Here is a 16364-nt window from a genome sequence, read left to right on the forward strand (position 1 = left end):
GGAACCGTGCCTCTGGGAAAGGTTCCAGCCTTGCTTGTTTTGGGATCAGTCGCACCCAGGAAGGCGAGCGGAGATCTACCCCGCTGCAGCCCTCACGGGTTATGCCCCTTCCTTGCCTGCAGAAACCTCTTCCTCCGCAAATTTCTTGGGTATATCCAAAAAAATAAACCACCCGATTGCTGGGAGCCTGCGCTGGTGTTAGGTTTACGGTTGGACTTGATGATCTGAAAGGTCTTTTCCAACCTAAATGATTCTATGGTGCTCCCTGCCCTGGCTTTGTCCCCAGACCAGCCGGGACAGAGGTTACTCCTGCTGGGTCGAAGAAGCCAGCCCAGGTTTCTCCCCCCAGCTCAGAGGGCTGTAGAATGCATTCACAAATTTTTTTTAATTATGTGACAATTCCCTAAATCTAGGCTTGCAGGAGCCCTTGGAAGAGCCAAGGCCTGATCTGAGATTCAGGAGACAGCTCTCAGCCCCTCTAAGACACACACTCAGAGCTCAGAAGCTACAACTTCTCTTGCTCACACCCCTCCTCAGCACTGTTTTTGGACAATCACTGCTTTGGCAGGACACTTTCGGCCAATTCAACAGATCTCCTGAACTTCCTTAATCCTTACATCTGCAAAACAGCAACATCCATCCCACCCTCTGCCAGCCACTGGCCCTAGGGGCTGAAAGAGAGAAGGATGCGTCTTTTTCAAAAGAAAAATTTAAATTTGTTTTTATTTCAACTCGGTATTCACGTCCAAGTCTAGCTCAGCCCCCCGACAAGCGCTGGTCGGCTTCGGCGGAGGGAGCGCTTTGCTCTGCTCCACAGCGCTGAGTCTGCCGAGGAAGTTTGCTCGAGAGCAGAGAGTGATAAAGAGATGGGAGAATCTCTGTCGGAGCCAGCCCGGGTGCTCGCTCCAGCATCAGGAACTGGTCACCACTCCAGACATGAGCCCAGGACAGCCTGGGCTCGCTTTGATGAGGCTTTATTGCTTCTGTGCAGATGCTGCCCCACTTGCCCCTTTCCTGGAGGGGTTGGGCAGGAAAGGGGAGCTGTTGGACCATTCCTAGAGGGAAAGGGCAAGAAGCGCCTCTCCAAAACAATTTTGCACTCCCAGAGGCTGCTGAAATCTCTGTGGCTCCACCTCTACTGCAGAAGACTGGCAGGTCTTGGAAATCTTAGCCATGAAGAAACAAATACTAGAAGACATGATCTGCCCGTCTCCTCCAGACAGAGGGAGTCGATGCCCAAGGCAAGGAGCAGGAAAGTTGCTGCTCAGAGCCCAGGAAAACAGCAGAGCCTCCAGGAGAAGGCAGCAGCCAGGTATCTTCGACATCCCTCCGTGGAGAGAAGAGCCCTTGGAACAGGGTCACTCCAGTAGCCCAACGCTGCCGGCATCAGCCCTCACCACCTGCACGGTGCACACACTGGCCACTGGTCTCAGCCGCCTTCCCTCGCTCGCATACCGCACCTCTTCCGTGCAGCGGCTGCCCCGGTTCCTGCAGCTCCCGACGCCCCCGCGGAGAATGGGCATGGGCTGCCGGCTCTCCCCGCCTGCGAGGCTCCGCGGGGTCTCAGCACCCGTTCTCAGCCACGGCTGCCTCAAGTGTTGCAGGTTCATGCTGGATTGCTGCTGCGGCCATACTGATGGCTTCCTCCAGGCTCTGCTGCTCTTCTAACTAGTGGAGGAAAGTGAGAGAGATAACACTGTCTGCCCCAAAGGTGGGCTCAGGAGGTGCGAGATCGCTCAGGGCAGCAGGACAGAGGTACAAGGGATTGGCGGTACGAGGTACATGGGAGAAAGCAGCAGGGCAAAGCAGAGACACAGCTACGATGGGGAGAGGCTGTTTACAAGGAGCATTCTGCAATCCAAGGAGCACTTCCCTGCTCTTCTCCATACACAGGGCATCTGGGAATTAGGGAGCAGGAGGAGAAGCAGCAGAGCAAGCGGGCAAGTGCTGAAGCCAGTGGGTGGAAGGGGGAAGAAAGGGGAAGGTGGCAGGAGCTGTGCTGTACCTGCACTGCGATGTGGGTGCCATTGGCGGTAGCCAGCAATGCCACCTGCTGATGACAGAAGGATGCGACGGCTGATTCTTCAGACATGACTGCTCCAGAAGTGACTACGGTAACCTAAGAAAAGTTAAGATAAAAAACAATCATGTTTTAAATGGAAATGCAATTCCCTTCCAGCAGGGAAAAGGGAAGGTCCCAGTTTTGTCTGTACCGGCTGCGTCTCAGTGCCACCCGCATTGGCGACAGTCATGGTGTGTGTGTCACCACCTGCCAGCTCTTCCTCAGCCACGGCGAGGGCACTGCTCTGCGTCACCATGCTGACTGCACTGCCCAGGGCCTGCAGGTCTTCCTGCGACAAACTGACCTGGGTGGGATAAAAGCGGATGCTCTCAGCCAGGACTGCTCCTCAGGAAGCCTTACGCAACTCCCAAGTTCAGCAACACAAAGGTCTCAGTAAGGATGAAATATTCTCTCATCCCCTGCATGCAAGACCTAGAGCACAGAGAACCGCAGGGACTTTGCTCAAGGTCACGGAAAAAATCGATGGAGAACTCACAGGTCTCCAGCCTTCCCCCTTCTATCACACCTCCCCTTCCCCTTTAGGATTTTCTCTTCAGGCTTTGAAAAAACAGCCTCTGCATCGCTGCAGCACGGAGCTTCTCAGGCTAAGAGGAAACAAGCGTTACTCGTGGCAGCTGTTTCCTTTGCCCCATGCCACAGAAGGGAGTTTTTCCCAGTCAGCACACGAGCAGCTGGTGGAGGGAAGTACATGAAATGCACATGTACAAGCACAAGTACACAAACAATTAAAAAAACAATCTCCAAATCCAGCCTGTGTCAGCAGAGATTGGGAGCTGCCTCTCCACAGCTGGTCGGGAGGCGTGGGCTGCCAGGCACTGCACGCCAGCGGGGGCAAACACCTGCAAGACCCCGTCCAGTAAGAAGGCGAGTCGGGGACCAGAGACCCGTTCTTTACCCTCCACATCAAGACTGCAGCAGTGAGGTAAGGCTGGAAGGAGGGAGCCCTCATGATGGACAGAGCCCTTGAAGCCCCAGGGTCTGTTTTACACTGCAATAAAAGCCTTAAAGAGAACACCCAGGCTGGGTAGTGGCAGAATCTTATTCAGTTAACTGCTGTGCCCCACATGCTGGAGGCTGTCAGCATCCATACCTGCTCTGTCCCATCCTGAGAGATAAGTGAGACCTGCGTAGGCATACCATCTTCATCTTCCTCTTCATCTTCCTCCATCTCTGACAGGAAAGCAATATGCTGGGTCTTCACAGGGGAGCCACTATCAGCAGCAGCAGCTGAGTCTGAGAAGGGGAAGAGCAAACGGGGAGAGAGAAGCGCTAACCAGAGCGTGAAAGAACACGCCTGACCCTGGGACGTGCCTGTTCCCTGAAAGGCCAGCACAGAAGAGCACAAGATCATGATGACAACAGCCCAGTGTTGGCCTGGGAAGAAGGATCTTTACCTCTCCCTGTACTAGAGAACAGGCAGGAGTCTGTTTCCAACTAGTGACACACAGTGAGGACCACGGGTAACGCTCTACTCTTGTCTGTGACACCCATCTCAGCATCCCCTGAGAGAGGGGGGCGGCTGCAGGCTCTTACTGTCATCTCTCTCCCCATTGCCACATGGCCTGACCCAAGCCTGGCGATAGCAGAGTGGTTGCTCACCCTCCAGCTGCTGCTGTTCGTAGAGGGCCTGTTCGCTCTCTTCCGTGGCCTCCAGCTCGCCGTGGCTGCTGCGCTTGTGCATGGCCAGTGTGGAGGTCTGGCGGTAGGTCTTCCCACAACTGTTGCAGGTGTAGGGCTTGCAGTGCGTGTGGACCACGTGGTGCTTGTAGAGGCTGGAGTACTCGGTGAAGCGCTTTCCACAGCCTGGCACAGTGCACATGTACGGCTTCTCTCCTAGGGCAGAGGCCACAGAGCACGGCTTAACCCACTCACCCTCCTCATGCTCTGGAAAGGGATTCCCCATCAAGAGCAAATAGCTGGAGACAGACTGATGGAACAATAATCAGTCCAATAAAGCAATTCCTATTTCCTTTAACTCCCTGGCTACCTCCAGATCTACCCCTGCAATGCCTGGCCTGGAAACGACCATTTCAGTCCCACGGATTTCCCTGCTGCCACATGCAGTCAGCGCAGCCAGCTGCCTGGGGAGGAGCTGTCTGCGTTTCACCCTCTTCCCCTCTTACCTGTGTGGATTCTCATGTGGTTCTTGTAATTCGTGGCACTGGTGAAGCCCCTTCCGCAGTTGGGCTCTGGACACATGTACGGCCGCTCGCCTGTGTGTGTTCGGATATGAACCTTGCGGATGTTGGATGTGGTAAAAGAGCGGCCACAGCCCACAAAGGGGCACTTGAAGGGACGCTCACCTGCATTGACAGAGTAATGTGGATGAGACTCCTGCTACAACGCAGCTACCTGGAATGTCCTGGACACCCATATCCCTCCACTCCTGTATCCCTTTACTCCTACACACTATTACACCAACGAGACCTCAGATCTGACCGACTGTGGGCACATTTCCTCTAGCAACGTTGGCATCCCTACCTCTTTTGCTCTGCTGTTCGTAACTGAGCCGAGAATCCCTAGAACTACTTCTACTACCCATCTACTTCTGTCTGAAGGCAACTTCAGTCCTGCCTTGCTTCACTCAAGATATAAAAAGGCATGTCCTGGACAAAGGCTGAAGCAATACTTTATCTTAGAGACCCTTTCACTAGGCAGCTCAGTTCTCCTCCTGTACTGCTCACCTGTGTGTGTCCGAATGTGTTTCTGTAGATCCCCAGAGGTTTTGAAGGCTTTGTTACACACATCTTCTGGACACTTGTACGGTTTCTCACCAGTATGTGTTCTCACGTGGCTCTTCAGCCCATACCCTGTCCAGAAGAGAAACCACAATTAAATTAATAACGAGAAGGAAAAATATGGCAAGCTGTGTACCACCTCTCAGGTTTTTTTAAATGTCTGTCCTGGGTCTGCAAAGCTGAAGGGGAAGAAATAGCCAAACAGCTTCACAACACCACTGACAATTCAGCTTCTTCCTGCAACTCCTTTAATCTGTCCATAATCAATCAAGTCCTGGACAGTCTGCCATGCTGCAATTCCTTCTCAGAAGGATTTAAAGGCTATGCTCATCGTACTTTGCTGGAAAAAAGCCAGGGCTGATACTCAAGAGTGGTTTGGACCGGACAGAAAACAAAATTTTCTCAAAAGAGAAATCGTTACCTGTAGCAAATGCTTTCCCGCAGCTTGGGAAGTCGCACATATATGGCCGGTCACCTGTGTGAGCACGTTCATGTACCTGGAAAAGAAAGAACCAGTCCCTAAAATGAGGTCAAATACCAGGAGGAAGGCAAGCAGTGTGGAGAAATCTAGCTGGTGGAGAGAATCCAAAGTCCTCTGTTGGATTTCACCTTGGCCAATTAACACATCTGGGTCTCTTGGGGAGCCAAGCACACAACTCAGCCGTTTGTATAGCAGCATTCTGATCTGGCACTATAACACAGGGATACGTCTGATCTGCACGCTGTGTGACTGCATGTTACCTGCTTTACCTTTAGGTGGTGAGCGGTGGTATAGAGGCGGCCACAGCCTTTGTACCCACAACGGAAAGCTCTGCTGCCAACCTGCTGCCCCTTCTCATTGCTGTGCACTTCCTCCTCCTGCAAATCCTGCTGAGAGAACGTATGGAAATTAATTCAGTGAGCCACTACAGCAGGCTTTGCAAAGCCCACACAAATAACTTCCCTGCTTGCTATACATATGCACTCCTTCAGTTACACTCACAAAAACATGTTCCTACAAACACAGCTCGTGCACACATATGGTGCAACCCAGGTGACAGGACAGGGGTCTAGGAACCAGCGTTTCCCATTCCCACCTCCCAACTTACTGGGTGTTCTCAGACACATAACTCACCTCCCCACACTTCACTTAGCTCATTTGTAAAACTTGCAGCTAATATATTTGCTAACTTTGCAGAGAAACCACAAAGCTTTTTTAATTACTAGCTGACAAAGCGCTCTGCATCAAGAGGAGTTTGGCCTAGTTTCAGAAATGCACCACTGAAAAATTCAGACCTGGGAAGGGACATCGCTGGAATCCTCACTCTTTTTATGGCAGGTGTTTGTCACTCCCTCCTCTTCCTCGTCAGACACCTACAAGCAAAGAGGCACGGGTACTGTTCATACCTCCCTGTACAGCGTGGAGCAGGTGAGCAATCCAAGCAGGAAGGCATTCACATCAGCAGTGCCACCCCACTCTTCTCCAGAGACTAGGAGAGGCTGGTTCTACCACAGCAGAAAGGTCTCCATTGGCAAATCGTAGTGCTGCCCCCAGCTGAGTACTGGACCAGCACACTCCTGCTAGCCCCTTCTCACACAACACCATGACGATGGGATAAAGTAGCAGCACCCAAAACGTTCAGATGGAGCACTGCCGTGACAACACATTAGTGTCTGAAGCTATTTTGGTTTTTGAGGCCTTTGTCTAAATGGGGAAAAGTGGCCATAACTTATCCACTCCTGATAGGTAAAAGGCTAGTCATGATCTGCTGCTTGAATCATCCGTGGAAGAGAATATCATACCCAGGTGGCATTACGAGAAACCCAGGCAAACAAAGAAAACACCTACAAGGAGGGTCATTTAAAGCAAGGAAAAAAATCCAAGCTGTATCACAGCAGCTCTCTGCTCTTCCCAAACCTGTGCCTGCAGCAGGTTAAGGGTAGTACACCCAGCACCCAGACTGCCCCATTCTAGGTCCTTAACTGTCAGCCACCTCTCAGTGGTGGCACTCTCACAGGAGCCCTGGCCAGTTTCTCTTCTCAAAGCTGGCATTGCTGAAAAACAAATACACAAATATACTAATGCAGGGAAGACATTTAATCCCCAGACCAAACGTGGACTACTACACCAGCCCCTCAGTGCTGCTGGCAGACCATGAAAGAAGCGCTGCGTCCTCACCTTACTGGCATACTGCTTTAACGCATTCATGGTCTCGACATCAAAGGCATCATCTTCCTCCTCTCCAGCCAACTCCTCGAGCCCAGTTTCTGCCTGCACTTCCAGGATGGTGCTGCCAGGTGGCATGATGACAGGACGATGTATGTAGGCAGTGGAGCCATCCTCCAGTTGGACAGCCTCGAAGGTGCCGGGGTCATAACTTTCTGGAAGAGGAACCCAGTAAAATCAAATGTAAAAGAGCTGCTGAGTGCGAGGCACTCTTCATCTCCCTGGGCTACCTACAGCCTTGGAAATCTGTGATGCTTTAGCAGTTTCTATTCCAGCTGCCAAGGGAAGAAGAGGGAACACACATTACCTTTAGCTGTGTTGTGTATGTAGGCCATGCTGCCATCTTCCAATACTACTGGCTGGCCGTCTTCAAAAGCCACAGACTCTAAAAAAGAAAAAAAATCCACCCAACTTACTGGAAGACTCAGATGGGATGGAGGGGATCCTGCGTCAGCTCCTGAACGCTACAGTATTCACACCCACAGGAAAGGACACAGCAGAGCTGCCTGCTTGCACTGAAAGTCAACCACAACTATAGGTTTTAAGACACCACTTGAGCCCTTCTGACATGAATTATAAGGTTTTTTCATGCTCCATGCATAGCTTCACCACACTTCTCTACTCACTGGGGCAATGCAATATCTCACTAATTCAAAATGCCAGATTATGTCCCGGACAAGAAGGATGGCTCTGGCACAGGGGTGTATCAAGGAGAACACAAACATCCCATGGCAGGGGAAGCAGGGGTGAGAAGGAAAACCCCTCTTGTTGTGCATGTGTTTGGAGGTGGGGAAGACGATGAAGGGAGGAAAGGGGCACAGCCAGGCATACAACACGGATTTCAAGCAACCTTTTAAGAACAGAAAAGGGAGGTGGCATACAAGGAGCTTGGGAGGGTGAAGGAAGGACCGCCCAAAGCAACAGAGCTCTTTCTACCTGCCCTTTTACATCTTATCGTGGCCAGGCAGGACTCCTCTGTGCCACGCTGGTGCCTGCCACACAAAATGAATGCCCATCACCTCTCAGATTAATTTATGTCACCTCATTTCAGAGGTGACATTGGCTGATGGGTCAACGACCAAGGTGGCATTGCTCCCAACAATCTCCGCCCCCGCAAACACCTATTCCAGAAGTAATATATTATCTCATTGTTCACAGGAAATTCCTGTCCAACTGCTCCCACATGAAACAAACTTTGTTTGGGCTCTGTAGTTGGCACAAATACAGCATGCAACTTACTGGCCTTGCTTGTAGATTTGTGATCTGTCAGACTGACAACTGTGAGAGCGCCCACAGGTGAAACAACACTTCAACATTTGCTTACACCACCAGCAAATTTGCCTTTTTTTCAGGTTGCTAAAACTTTGCAGGAAACCACATGTTCTATATCCTTGCTCATCCAGCCTCAAAACTATGGGAAAGAAAAAAACCCTACACCTATATGGACTTCTTAAGGTAAGAGAGGAGCCCAACTGTTGGAACACAGACAACTGCAGTTATAGCTACAACGTCCTTCTAAAAAGAAAGAGGTGAATTTATGGTCCTCACCTTTCTGAACTGTCACCTGATGGATATAAGCCGTGGTCCCATCTTCAAGTTCAATGACTTGCCCTTCAATCAGTTTTTCACCTGAAACAGTTAAAAAATTGCCATCAGCGCTGCCTGCAGAGTCCAGTCTTTCTGGTTCCACGAGCTGTCCCCTTTGCCGCATCTTCTCAAGGAACCCAGTCCCACAGAAGACAGCAAAACTGTTACTTATAAGCTGTTATTTATCAACCTTTCCCCTGAATAGCCACAGAGACACTTAACTTCCCAGAAATGCTGGAGCCTCCCTTTCCTAGACAGGAGGATACAAGACAAAGAGCCTCAGTCATCACTTGTTTACAAGCTGCCCTGCACAGCCCTGTAAGCCAAGAAGCAGAAAGAATGATGTATGCTAAGCATTTTGGATCTGAAGTAGAAAGCAATTGCACTTGTGCTGGAGAAAAATTCAACTAGGAGCTTTTGACGGCATCAGTGGGGTCTGAAGATTTATTTTCTTCTACTTTGCTGGAAGGTCAATGCTTGGAAAAAAATTACAGGACCAAAAGGGACCTAAAGTGTTTCTATCCATGTTGGGTTGTGAAGACTGGACTCTTAAAATAACGTAACTCTCAGTAACCTTATAATAACACTCCAGTTACCAAGTTATTTGATGCAGAGAGGACACTGCTCTACCCCACTTGAACCTGAGGAATCCAGGTTGCTTTCACCTGTTGCACAATGTTTGGGGGGTGTGTGTGTGTGTGTGTCACAAAATCTAGTGGTTTTCAAGATAATCCCACTCCACGTGTATAATAAACTTGCAGTGAGTTCACACAGAAAAGAAAGCAAAAGAACAATCCCCAGGACATGAAGCCTTGCAACTCAACTGTCCTGTTCCGCAGGCTGGGAAACAGCATGTTCCTTTTCTCAGGAACAGTGGGCGGTTAAAGAAGCAGCACCTCCACACACCAAAATAAGGGCAGGTGTTAAATTCCGCACTGGTATCTCTCTGGTTAACCAATGCCAAGCTCAGCACTCCTTTAAGTGAAAAAAGCACTACTGTGAACCAAATTCTATGCGTCCCAGTGAAGTAAAACATCCTGCTCAGCTTCAAGGGAAGTTCAGGTTGAATACGGTCCTGGCAGGCCATAGCGGGAACTCCACTTCCCCAGCTACCCCAGAGAGAACAGGGCTCACTCTAGTCTGAACAGAACCTTTATTTTCTATGGCAACAGCTCTGCCATCTCCAAAGTTTTATTTCCAAACCAGAGGCATGTTTTAGTTCTGCTGCGTCACTCTTCTGTGCAAATCTAACAGATAGCTGCTAGCTTCCTGTACCAAGCAACCATACAAGATCTGTGAGAGTTCGCATGCCATGAGGGCACCTTCAGTAAGTCTGACTTTAATTTCACAGGGTCAGTCGAGAGACTTTTAGACTTCACAGCCCAAAGGAACTGTTACCTTTGACAGCCTGCTGAATGTAGGCTGTCGTCCCGTCACTAAGGGTCACTGCTTGCAAGCCCAAGCTCTCCATCCTGCCCCAATGTCTGCTCCTCAGACATGAATTTCACTTTACTCAGTGTGCTCGCAAAGAGCACCGGGACCCAGAGCAAGAGGTTTGTGGAACAGCGAGTTGTCTTCTTTGTTGCAAGCCTTAAATAAAAAGAACAATTCAAATTTTATTTGTTCCCAACATATGTATACTCACTTTTGCACATTATGAAAGGATTGAACTATTTTGGAGATGATAAAGGATTAAACTGGACAAAAGATGCACCCTTCCCATAGCAACGGCAGGCAGGACTAACAATCTGTCCCACAGACAAATACAAGATAAAGCTTATCAAGCCAGTGAACTGACAGACTCTTTTTAGAGATAGTGTAAATGCCACATTCAAGCCCTTCCCATCCTCCAAAGGATCTTTGAAGTCTGAACCTACAGGCTGAGGCTGTCCTGTGCTGGAAGACAGGGGCAGGACGATGAACTCTGTCCCTGGAAGCATCCTCATTCTCTCCTCCCTTTCCTGTCTAGTTCACAGCCTTCTGAGGAAGAGAATTTTGGGCTATAAGCAGATGATGTTAAAACATCCACAGCCTGACATGAACATTTTGCTAAAGAGGCAGTCTGCTGATAGATTATCTTTTAAAGCAGCTGCAGTGGATTCTACATGAGTAATTTCTGAGATAGCTTAATATTTTATCATTTTGATTTCCAGAAACAAGTCTGACCGCTCTGTCTGTTACTGCAGCACCCAGGGGTGCAGCCAGGCTTTGTGCCACACTTAAAGCCCTCTAAGCCAAGTGCTCCCTACCCCTGACATACAGCTCCTCTCCAGCTGCAGCATCCTCTGCCTGCTTTGGGGGCTGACACGTCCTGAGAGGCACTGCAGCTCATTTCCCAGCAAAGGCTCCATGCCAGCAGGGTCGCTGGGGCATTGCTGGGGCATCAAGGCCCCTTTGAGTTGCTCTGGCTGCCATGCAAACCGATGTCAGCGCTGCTGGAGGGGCCTGGAAGGGATGCGGCAGGCGCTGCCTGCGGAAAGCCAGGCGTAGGCAGCGGTACGAAGTCACCCAGGGCATGACAAGGGCCGTGCCTCCCGCCTCAGGGCGGGCTGGGGACAGGGCAGGGCGGGGCACGGCAGGGCCGAGCCTGGCGGCCTGAGGGGCAGGACGGGGCCTGACGCCATGGCGAGCCCTGAGGGGAGCGGAGGGGCGGGCGGACCTCGGTGCCCTGGGGGTGGCGGCGAGACGTGGCGGGGCTCCCCCCGTGTTGTTGGCCGAGGAGAGGTGGCGGCAGCAACTCACCGAGGCCCAGTTGCTCCTCGGCCGCCATCTCCCCCCCATCCCCTCAGGCCTCCCCCCCACCACTGGCACCGACCTGAGGAAACCCGACGGAGCCGAGTCCGCCGCCTGACCGCCATGCACCGGGGCCCGGCCCCTGCTGGCCCGGCCCCGCCCCGCAACCTGCATAGCGGCAGGGCTCACCGCTCACCTCAGCCGCCCACCCCGCGACATCCAGGTTCCGGGGCCCCCAGCCCCGCCCCCCCGAACAGGGCAGGCAAGGCGGCTGTGCGGTCAGTGCGCATGCGCATTGCCCACATTGATGCCGAGCGGCTCATCTTGCCCTCAGGGGCCTGCCCCAGCGGAGAGGTTTAGTGGGTCCTTGCGCGCGTAAACTTAATAAAGAGGTTTTATAGCACTGAAACCCAAGAGGGGGAACCTGTCCCAGCAGCATGGCGTTGTGCTGTTTCCTTCCCGGCGGCTGCTGAGGGGAGGCCGAGGCTCCTGTGATGCCTACCCTCATCACCGCGCTGCCAAGCGGTGGAGGAGCTCCTGGCGTGGTAGCCTGAGGCAGGAGGCAAAGAGACCGCAGCCGTTGGATTAGCGACGAAGGAGATGCGGGCAGGGAACCGCGCGCCGAGGGGAGCCGAGAGGCGGGGAGGGCCCGGGCCGGTTTTCCCCGCCACCCTCCGCCACTCCCCGTATGGCGGCCACGCCGTGCCACCCTCTGCCACTCCCAATATGGCGGCCACGCCGTGCCACCCTCCGCCACTCCCAATATGGCGGCCACGCCGTGCCACCCTCCGCCACTCCCAATATGGCGGCCACGCCGTGCCACCCTCCGCCACTCCGGATAGGCGAAGCGCCGCGTGACCCCATCTCGCGAGATCTCCGCCCCTTTTTATAGCACGCAGGGCCCTATCCAGCCCCTTCGGTTCCGGCCAGCCGCCGCCATGAGGTGAGCGCAGGCCCCCGCCGCCCCATCCGCCGCCATCCACTGCCATCCGCGCCCGGCGGGGCGGCCTGGGCGGTCGGTGGGGTACGGGTAGCGGCCATGGGGTAGCGCGGATGGGCCGGGGCGGGCTCAGGGGTCTTGTCCCCGGCTCTGCGGCCTGCAGCAGGGTCGGCCCTGAGCCCGCCGTGTCTTCCCCCCCCTCGCAGCAGCAAGGTCTCCCGCGACACCCTGTACGAGGCGGTGAAGGAGGTGCTGCAGGGCAGCAAGGTCAAGAAGCGCAAGTAAGAGCCCAGCGCCGTGACGGGCCCGGGCGCCGTGCAGGCCCCCGGGGGTGGGTCTTGCTCTCCCCCAGCCCGGCTGGGCCCTCACCGGCGCCGCTTCCCTCTCCCCTCCCGCAGGTTTGTGGAGACAGTGGAGCTGCAGATCAGCCTGAAGAACTACGACCCGCAGAAAGACAAGCGGTTCTCCGGCACCGTCAGGTTCGACATCTTCTTGCTCCCACCCAGCCTTCGGCCTGCGCCCCCCCCGGCTGCTGCCAGGCCCCGCCGCAGGGCAAGGGGGTCATAGCGGGAGGACGCAGCGCTGAACCGCTCGGGTAGTTCAGACCACCCCGGCTAAGCGGGTATGGCTGGACGGACCCCTACCCTGGGTCTTAAAACATGAGGGGAGGTGTGGGAGGCCCCTGTGGTGTCCCCACCGACCTGCTGGAGAAGGCAGGTTAGAAGCTGTGGAGGAAGATCTCAGGCACTGTGGTAAGGTATCTCCGTGATGGCTCCCATGGAAGTGTGTGCGGTGCTAGCACTTCATAGTAATTTGGACCTTCTGTCCCCAGGCTGAAGTCAACTCCACGGCCCAAGTTCTCAGTCTGTCTGCTGGGTGACCAGCAGCACTGCGATGAGGCCAAAGCGGTTGACATCCCTCACATGGACATAGAGGCTCTGAAGAAACTCAACAAAAACAAGAAGCTGGTGAAGAAGCTGGGTGAGTTAGTGCTGTGGACTGGGCTCCGAGTCCCCTGGCCGACTCGGGAGGGCTGGGTAAGCAGGATGGTTTTCCCTGTGCTTAGATTTTCATCTCATTGTTAACTGGCAGGAATAGAAAGCTGACCAGAGTCAGCCTGGAGTACAGAAATCTGCCTAGAAACTACCCAGAAGAACAACCAACCTGTTGGGAGTGCAGAAGGTCTGACAGGTCAACACTCCATAAGGGTGCCCTCCGGAAGGAAGGGATATAGGAAGATTGTTCCTGTCTCCCTGAAAGTTTCACCCTTAGTGGCGTTGCTCGCTTTACCAGTCAGGGAGCTGGAGCACAGCAAAATCTGAGTAAAGCTGGAAGCGAAAGTTTGCTTTAGTCCAGCAGTACTTAAATGAACAGAATAAAATTTGCTTATTTTCACTTGGTAAGAGATAAAACCCTTCCCTCGTTTCAAAGTCATTTTGATACATATCTTGGGCAGACAAGAAGAACTTCCCACTCGGTCCATAATTAGCCATAGAAGCGTATGCAAATAGGAAATGACACAGGGTACCAGGGCTTCTAGCTAAGCCTGTCTGAGATGTGCGATGCATCCATCCATCCATCGACACACGCACAGGCTGTGGTAGGAGGCTCCTGGTAGAGCTCAGAGTTCAGCGTCAGTCACCTGCGGCTTGACAAATGCCAGTTTTCTTCAGGGAAACAAACCATACGGTTAAGAGCGTGCTGTCAGGATGTGAAGCTGGGTTCTGGCAGGTTTGGCTGTTGTGACAGGAGTAATTTCTAATACAATATTAGTAAAAACAGCTTAGGTTCAGTTAGGCAGAACTCTGGGCATGTGGAAGTACACGTGTTGAGGGGAAATGGAGCAGCGCAGTCTCAGCTGAGCTGTTAAGTCTCAAGTTGGGTGCAGGAGCTGAGAGTCCATCCTTACCTCCATTGATTCTCTCCTCACAGCTAAGAAGTACGATGCCTTCCTGGCTTCCGAGTCCTTGATCAAGCAGATTCCTCGAATCCTGGGTCCGGGTCTGAACAAAGCCGGCAAATTCCCTTCTCTCCTCACTCACAATGAGAACCTGGTGGCCAAGGTTGATGAGGTCAAATCTACCATCAAATTTCAGATGAAAAAGGTAAAGCAGGGCTTTTCCTCACCAAGGCATCTCCATACCTGAGGGTGATTTGTGACGAGTGGTCACTTGTATGTGGCTGCCATCTCCAGTCTGGGCTGTAGGTGTCCCTCGCGCATCTAAAACAGCAGCCGGTGACAATCTTCTCTGCAGCGAAGGGAGACAGTACCCAGAGCAGTCAGCTGCTAGCTGGAAAGGAGGAGTAATTTATCTGTGGTTGAAAGATCTTAGAGCAAATGATTAGGATTTAATCTTGATGTTTCAATGCTGAGCTCAATCAGCCATAATTAATGCTTCTTACAGTAAGTGGGTGACACTGGCAGGGTGGGGCCCACAGGCCAGGCGTTCCCCCGTGGGTCTGTGCATGCACCACAGCTTTGCCAGAGGCGAGTTTGGGACTTGACTCTGCAAGTGAACTTTGGAGCAGCTCTGCAGATATCTGCTCTTGCTGTCAAAGCAAGCTGACTCCCTGAAACCAAAATAACCCTGTTTGGGCATTTTAATCTCATGTTGGCGGTCTAAATGTGACTCATGGGTATTATTCAGAATTAACTGCCAGCTGAGGTGCATCCTTGGACTCCAGCTGATCTGCGCCTGGGGGCACAACAACTTGGAGGACACAGCAAATGTGATAGTTTGCAAATGCTGGAGCATTTTAAGTAACTGAGCTAATGATGTCCTGACACTTTGCCTGTCAGCTCGCTCGTAAATCCTTTTGTCTTCAGCCTGTGGGGAGCATTGACTTACAAGCTTCTCAGCCGGGCTGGCAGGCAGAGGCTTGGCCTCGCTGTGTCTTCTGTGCGGAAAGAAAGGGCTGGTGGCTCGTGCCCAAAACAAAAAGTGAAGCTGGCGCCATGCTTAGCAAGTGAAGTTTGGAGCGAATCATCTGTACTGCGCCAGGTTAGCGGTTTGCAGGGCAGATGCCAACGCTGCCTAATGAACAGGGTGTGGGAGCGGGGTTAAAGCAGAGCTGTGCTCCTGCTCCAGCGCGGGTTCAGCACAGCTCCTTACAAGTCTCTCCTGCTTCCCCATCTCTAAGTCACCTCTGCACTCTGAGGGAGCCAGACTGACCCAAGCTGTGGTTCAGAGGTGGCATCTGGATGTCATGCCAGACGTTCACGGGTGCCAGCTGTCACAAGCTCTGTGGAAGCACCCATGGATAAGCTGGAGAAGTCATATCCAGCTGCCAGAACGTGAGAAAATACCTTGATAGAGCTGGAGCCCCTCTGCTATGAGGACAGGCTGAGAGAGTTGGGGGGGTTCAGCCTGGAGAAGAGAAGGCTCCCGGGAGACCTTATAGCAGCCTTCCAGTCCCTAAAGGGGGAAAGCTGGGGAGGGACTCTGGATCAGGAAGTGTAACCACAGGATAAGGGATAACAGTTTCACACTGAAAGAGGGGAGATTTAGATTGGGTATTAGGAAGAAATTCTTCACTGTGGGGGTGGTGAGGCACTGGAACCGGTTGGCCAGAGAAGCTGTGGCTGCCCCATCCCTGGAGGGGTTCAAGGCCAGGCTGGATGAGGCTTGGAGCAACCTGGGCTGGTGGGAGGTATCCCTGCCCAGGCCAGGGAGGTTGGAACTAGGTGATCTTTAAGGTCCCTTCCAACCCGAACCATCCCATGATGAGTTTAGATCAGGACTGGGCTGTTTGTCAGTCGCTTAGCTGCCGTCTTTTGATTTCCCTGCAAAACCTCTGCCTGCCTGAGTGACCCTGGTGTCCCTGTCCCCCAGGTGCTCTGTCTGGCTGTGGCTGTTGGTCATGTGAAGATGACAGAGGACGAACTTGTCTACAACATCCACCTGGCCATCAACTTCCTGGTGTCCTTGCTGAAGAAGAACTGGCAGAACGTGCGTGCTCTGTATATCAAGAGCACCATGGGGAAGCCCCAGCGCCTGTACTAACCAGGCAGCAATAAACTTTTAGGACAACCTACAGCTGTGTTTGCTTTGTGTTCCTCCAGAGCTGCTTTGGAAG

General features: G+C 52.8%; 2 protein-coding genes across 7 annotated transcripts; one reads left to right on the forward strand and one right to left on the reverse strand.

Moving 5' to 3' along the window:
- Positions 1-724: 724 nt before the first annotated feature.
- On the reverse strand, positions 725-12085 carry ZNF76 (zinc finger protein 76). 6 transcript variants are annotated; one of them, XM_063356505.1, is made up of 15 exons: positions 11850-12085; positions 10013-10204; positions 8576-8656; positions 7335-7412; positions 6980-7182; positions 6097-6174; positions 5572-5688; positions 5243-5318; positions 4768-4893; positions 4207-4386; positions 3683-3916; positions 3174-3316; positions 2214-2366; positions 2006-2119; positions 725-1668 (listed from the first exon to the last, which is right to left on the reverse strand). In XM_063356505.1, exons 2-15 carry the CDS (start codon positions 10083-10085, stop codon positions 1564-1566), a joined length of 1761 nt encoding a protein of 586 aa, XP_063212575.1. In that variant the 5' UTR covers positions 10086-10204; positions 11850-12085; the 3' UTR covers positions 725-1563. The 6 variants fall into 6 exon arrangements, with proteins under 6 accessions (XP_063212575.1, XP_063212572.1, XP_063212574.1 ...); XM_063356502.1 differs by having other exon boundaries at positions 5572-5691; XM_063356504.1 differs by lacking the exon at positions 11850-12085 and adding an exon at positions 11544-11573 and having other exon boundaries at positions 5572-5691.
- Positions 12086-12163: 78 nt separating this feature from the next.
- On the forward strand, positions 12164-16322 carry RPL10A (ribosomal protein L10a). Its single transcript, XM_063356508.1, has 6 exons — positions 12164-12290; positions 12494-12568; positions 12686-12766; positions 13120-13268; positions 14220-14392; positions 16121-16322. The coding sequence occupies exons 1-6, from the start codon at positions 12286-12288 to the stop codon at positions 16289-16291; spliced, it is 654 nt and encodes a 217-aa protein (XP_063212578.1). The 5' UTR covers positions 12164-12285; the 3' UTR covers positions 16292-16322.
- The last annotated feature ends 42 nt before the right edge of the window (positions 16323-16364 follow it).

Source organism: Chroicocephalus ridibundus, chromosome 20, assembly GCF_963924245.1.
Source record: "Chroicocephalus ridibundus chromosome 20, bChrRid1.1, whole genome shotgun sequence".
Classification (NCBI taxonomy): Eukaryota; Metazoa; Chordata; class Aves; order Charadriiformes; family Laridae; genus Chroicocephalus; species Chroicocephalus ridibundus.

Bases quoted from the DNA above. Each gene is read 5' to 3' on its own strand.
- RPL10A (XM_063356508.1), top strand. The intron at 12,767-13,119 runs GTTCGACATCTT...TTCTGTCCCCAG, and splicing joins CGGTTCTCCGGCACCGTCAG to GCTGAAGTCAACTCCACGGC. The intron at 14,393-16,120 runs GTAAAGCAGGGC...CCTGTCCCCCAG, and splicing joins TCAAATTTCAGATGAAAAAG to GTGCTCTGTCTGGCTGTGGC.
- ZNF76 (XM_063356502.1), bottom strand. From the start codon at position 10,085: ATGGAGAGCTTGGGCTTGCAAGCAGTGACCCTTAGTGACGGGACGACA. The intron at 4,894-5,242 runs GTAACGATTTCT...TCTTCTGGACAG, and splicing joins CGGGAAAGCATTTGCTACAG to GGTATGGGCTGAAGAGCCAC. The intron at 4,387-4,767 runs GTGAGCAGTACA...CTGTCAATGCAG, and splicing joins ACACATTCGGACACACACAG to GTGAGCGTCCCTTCAAGTGC.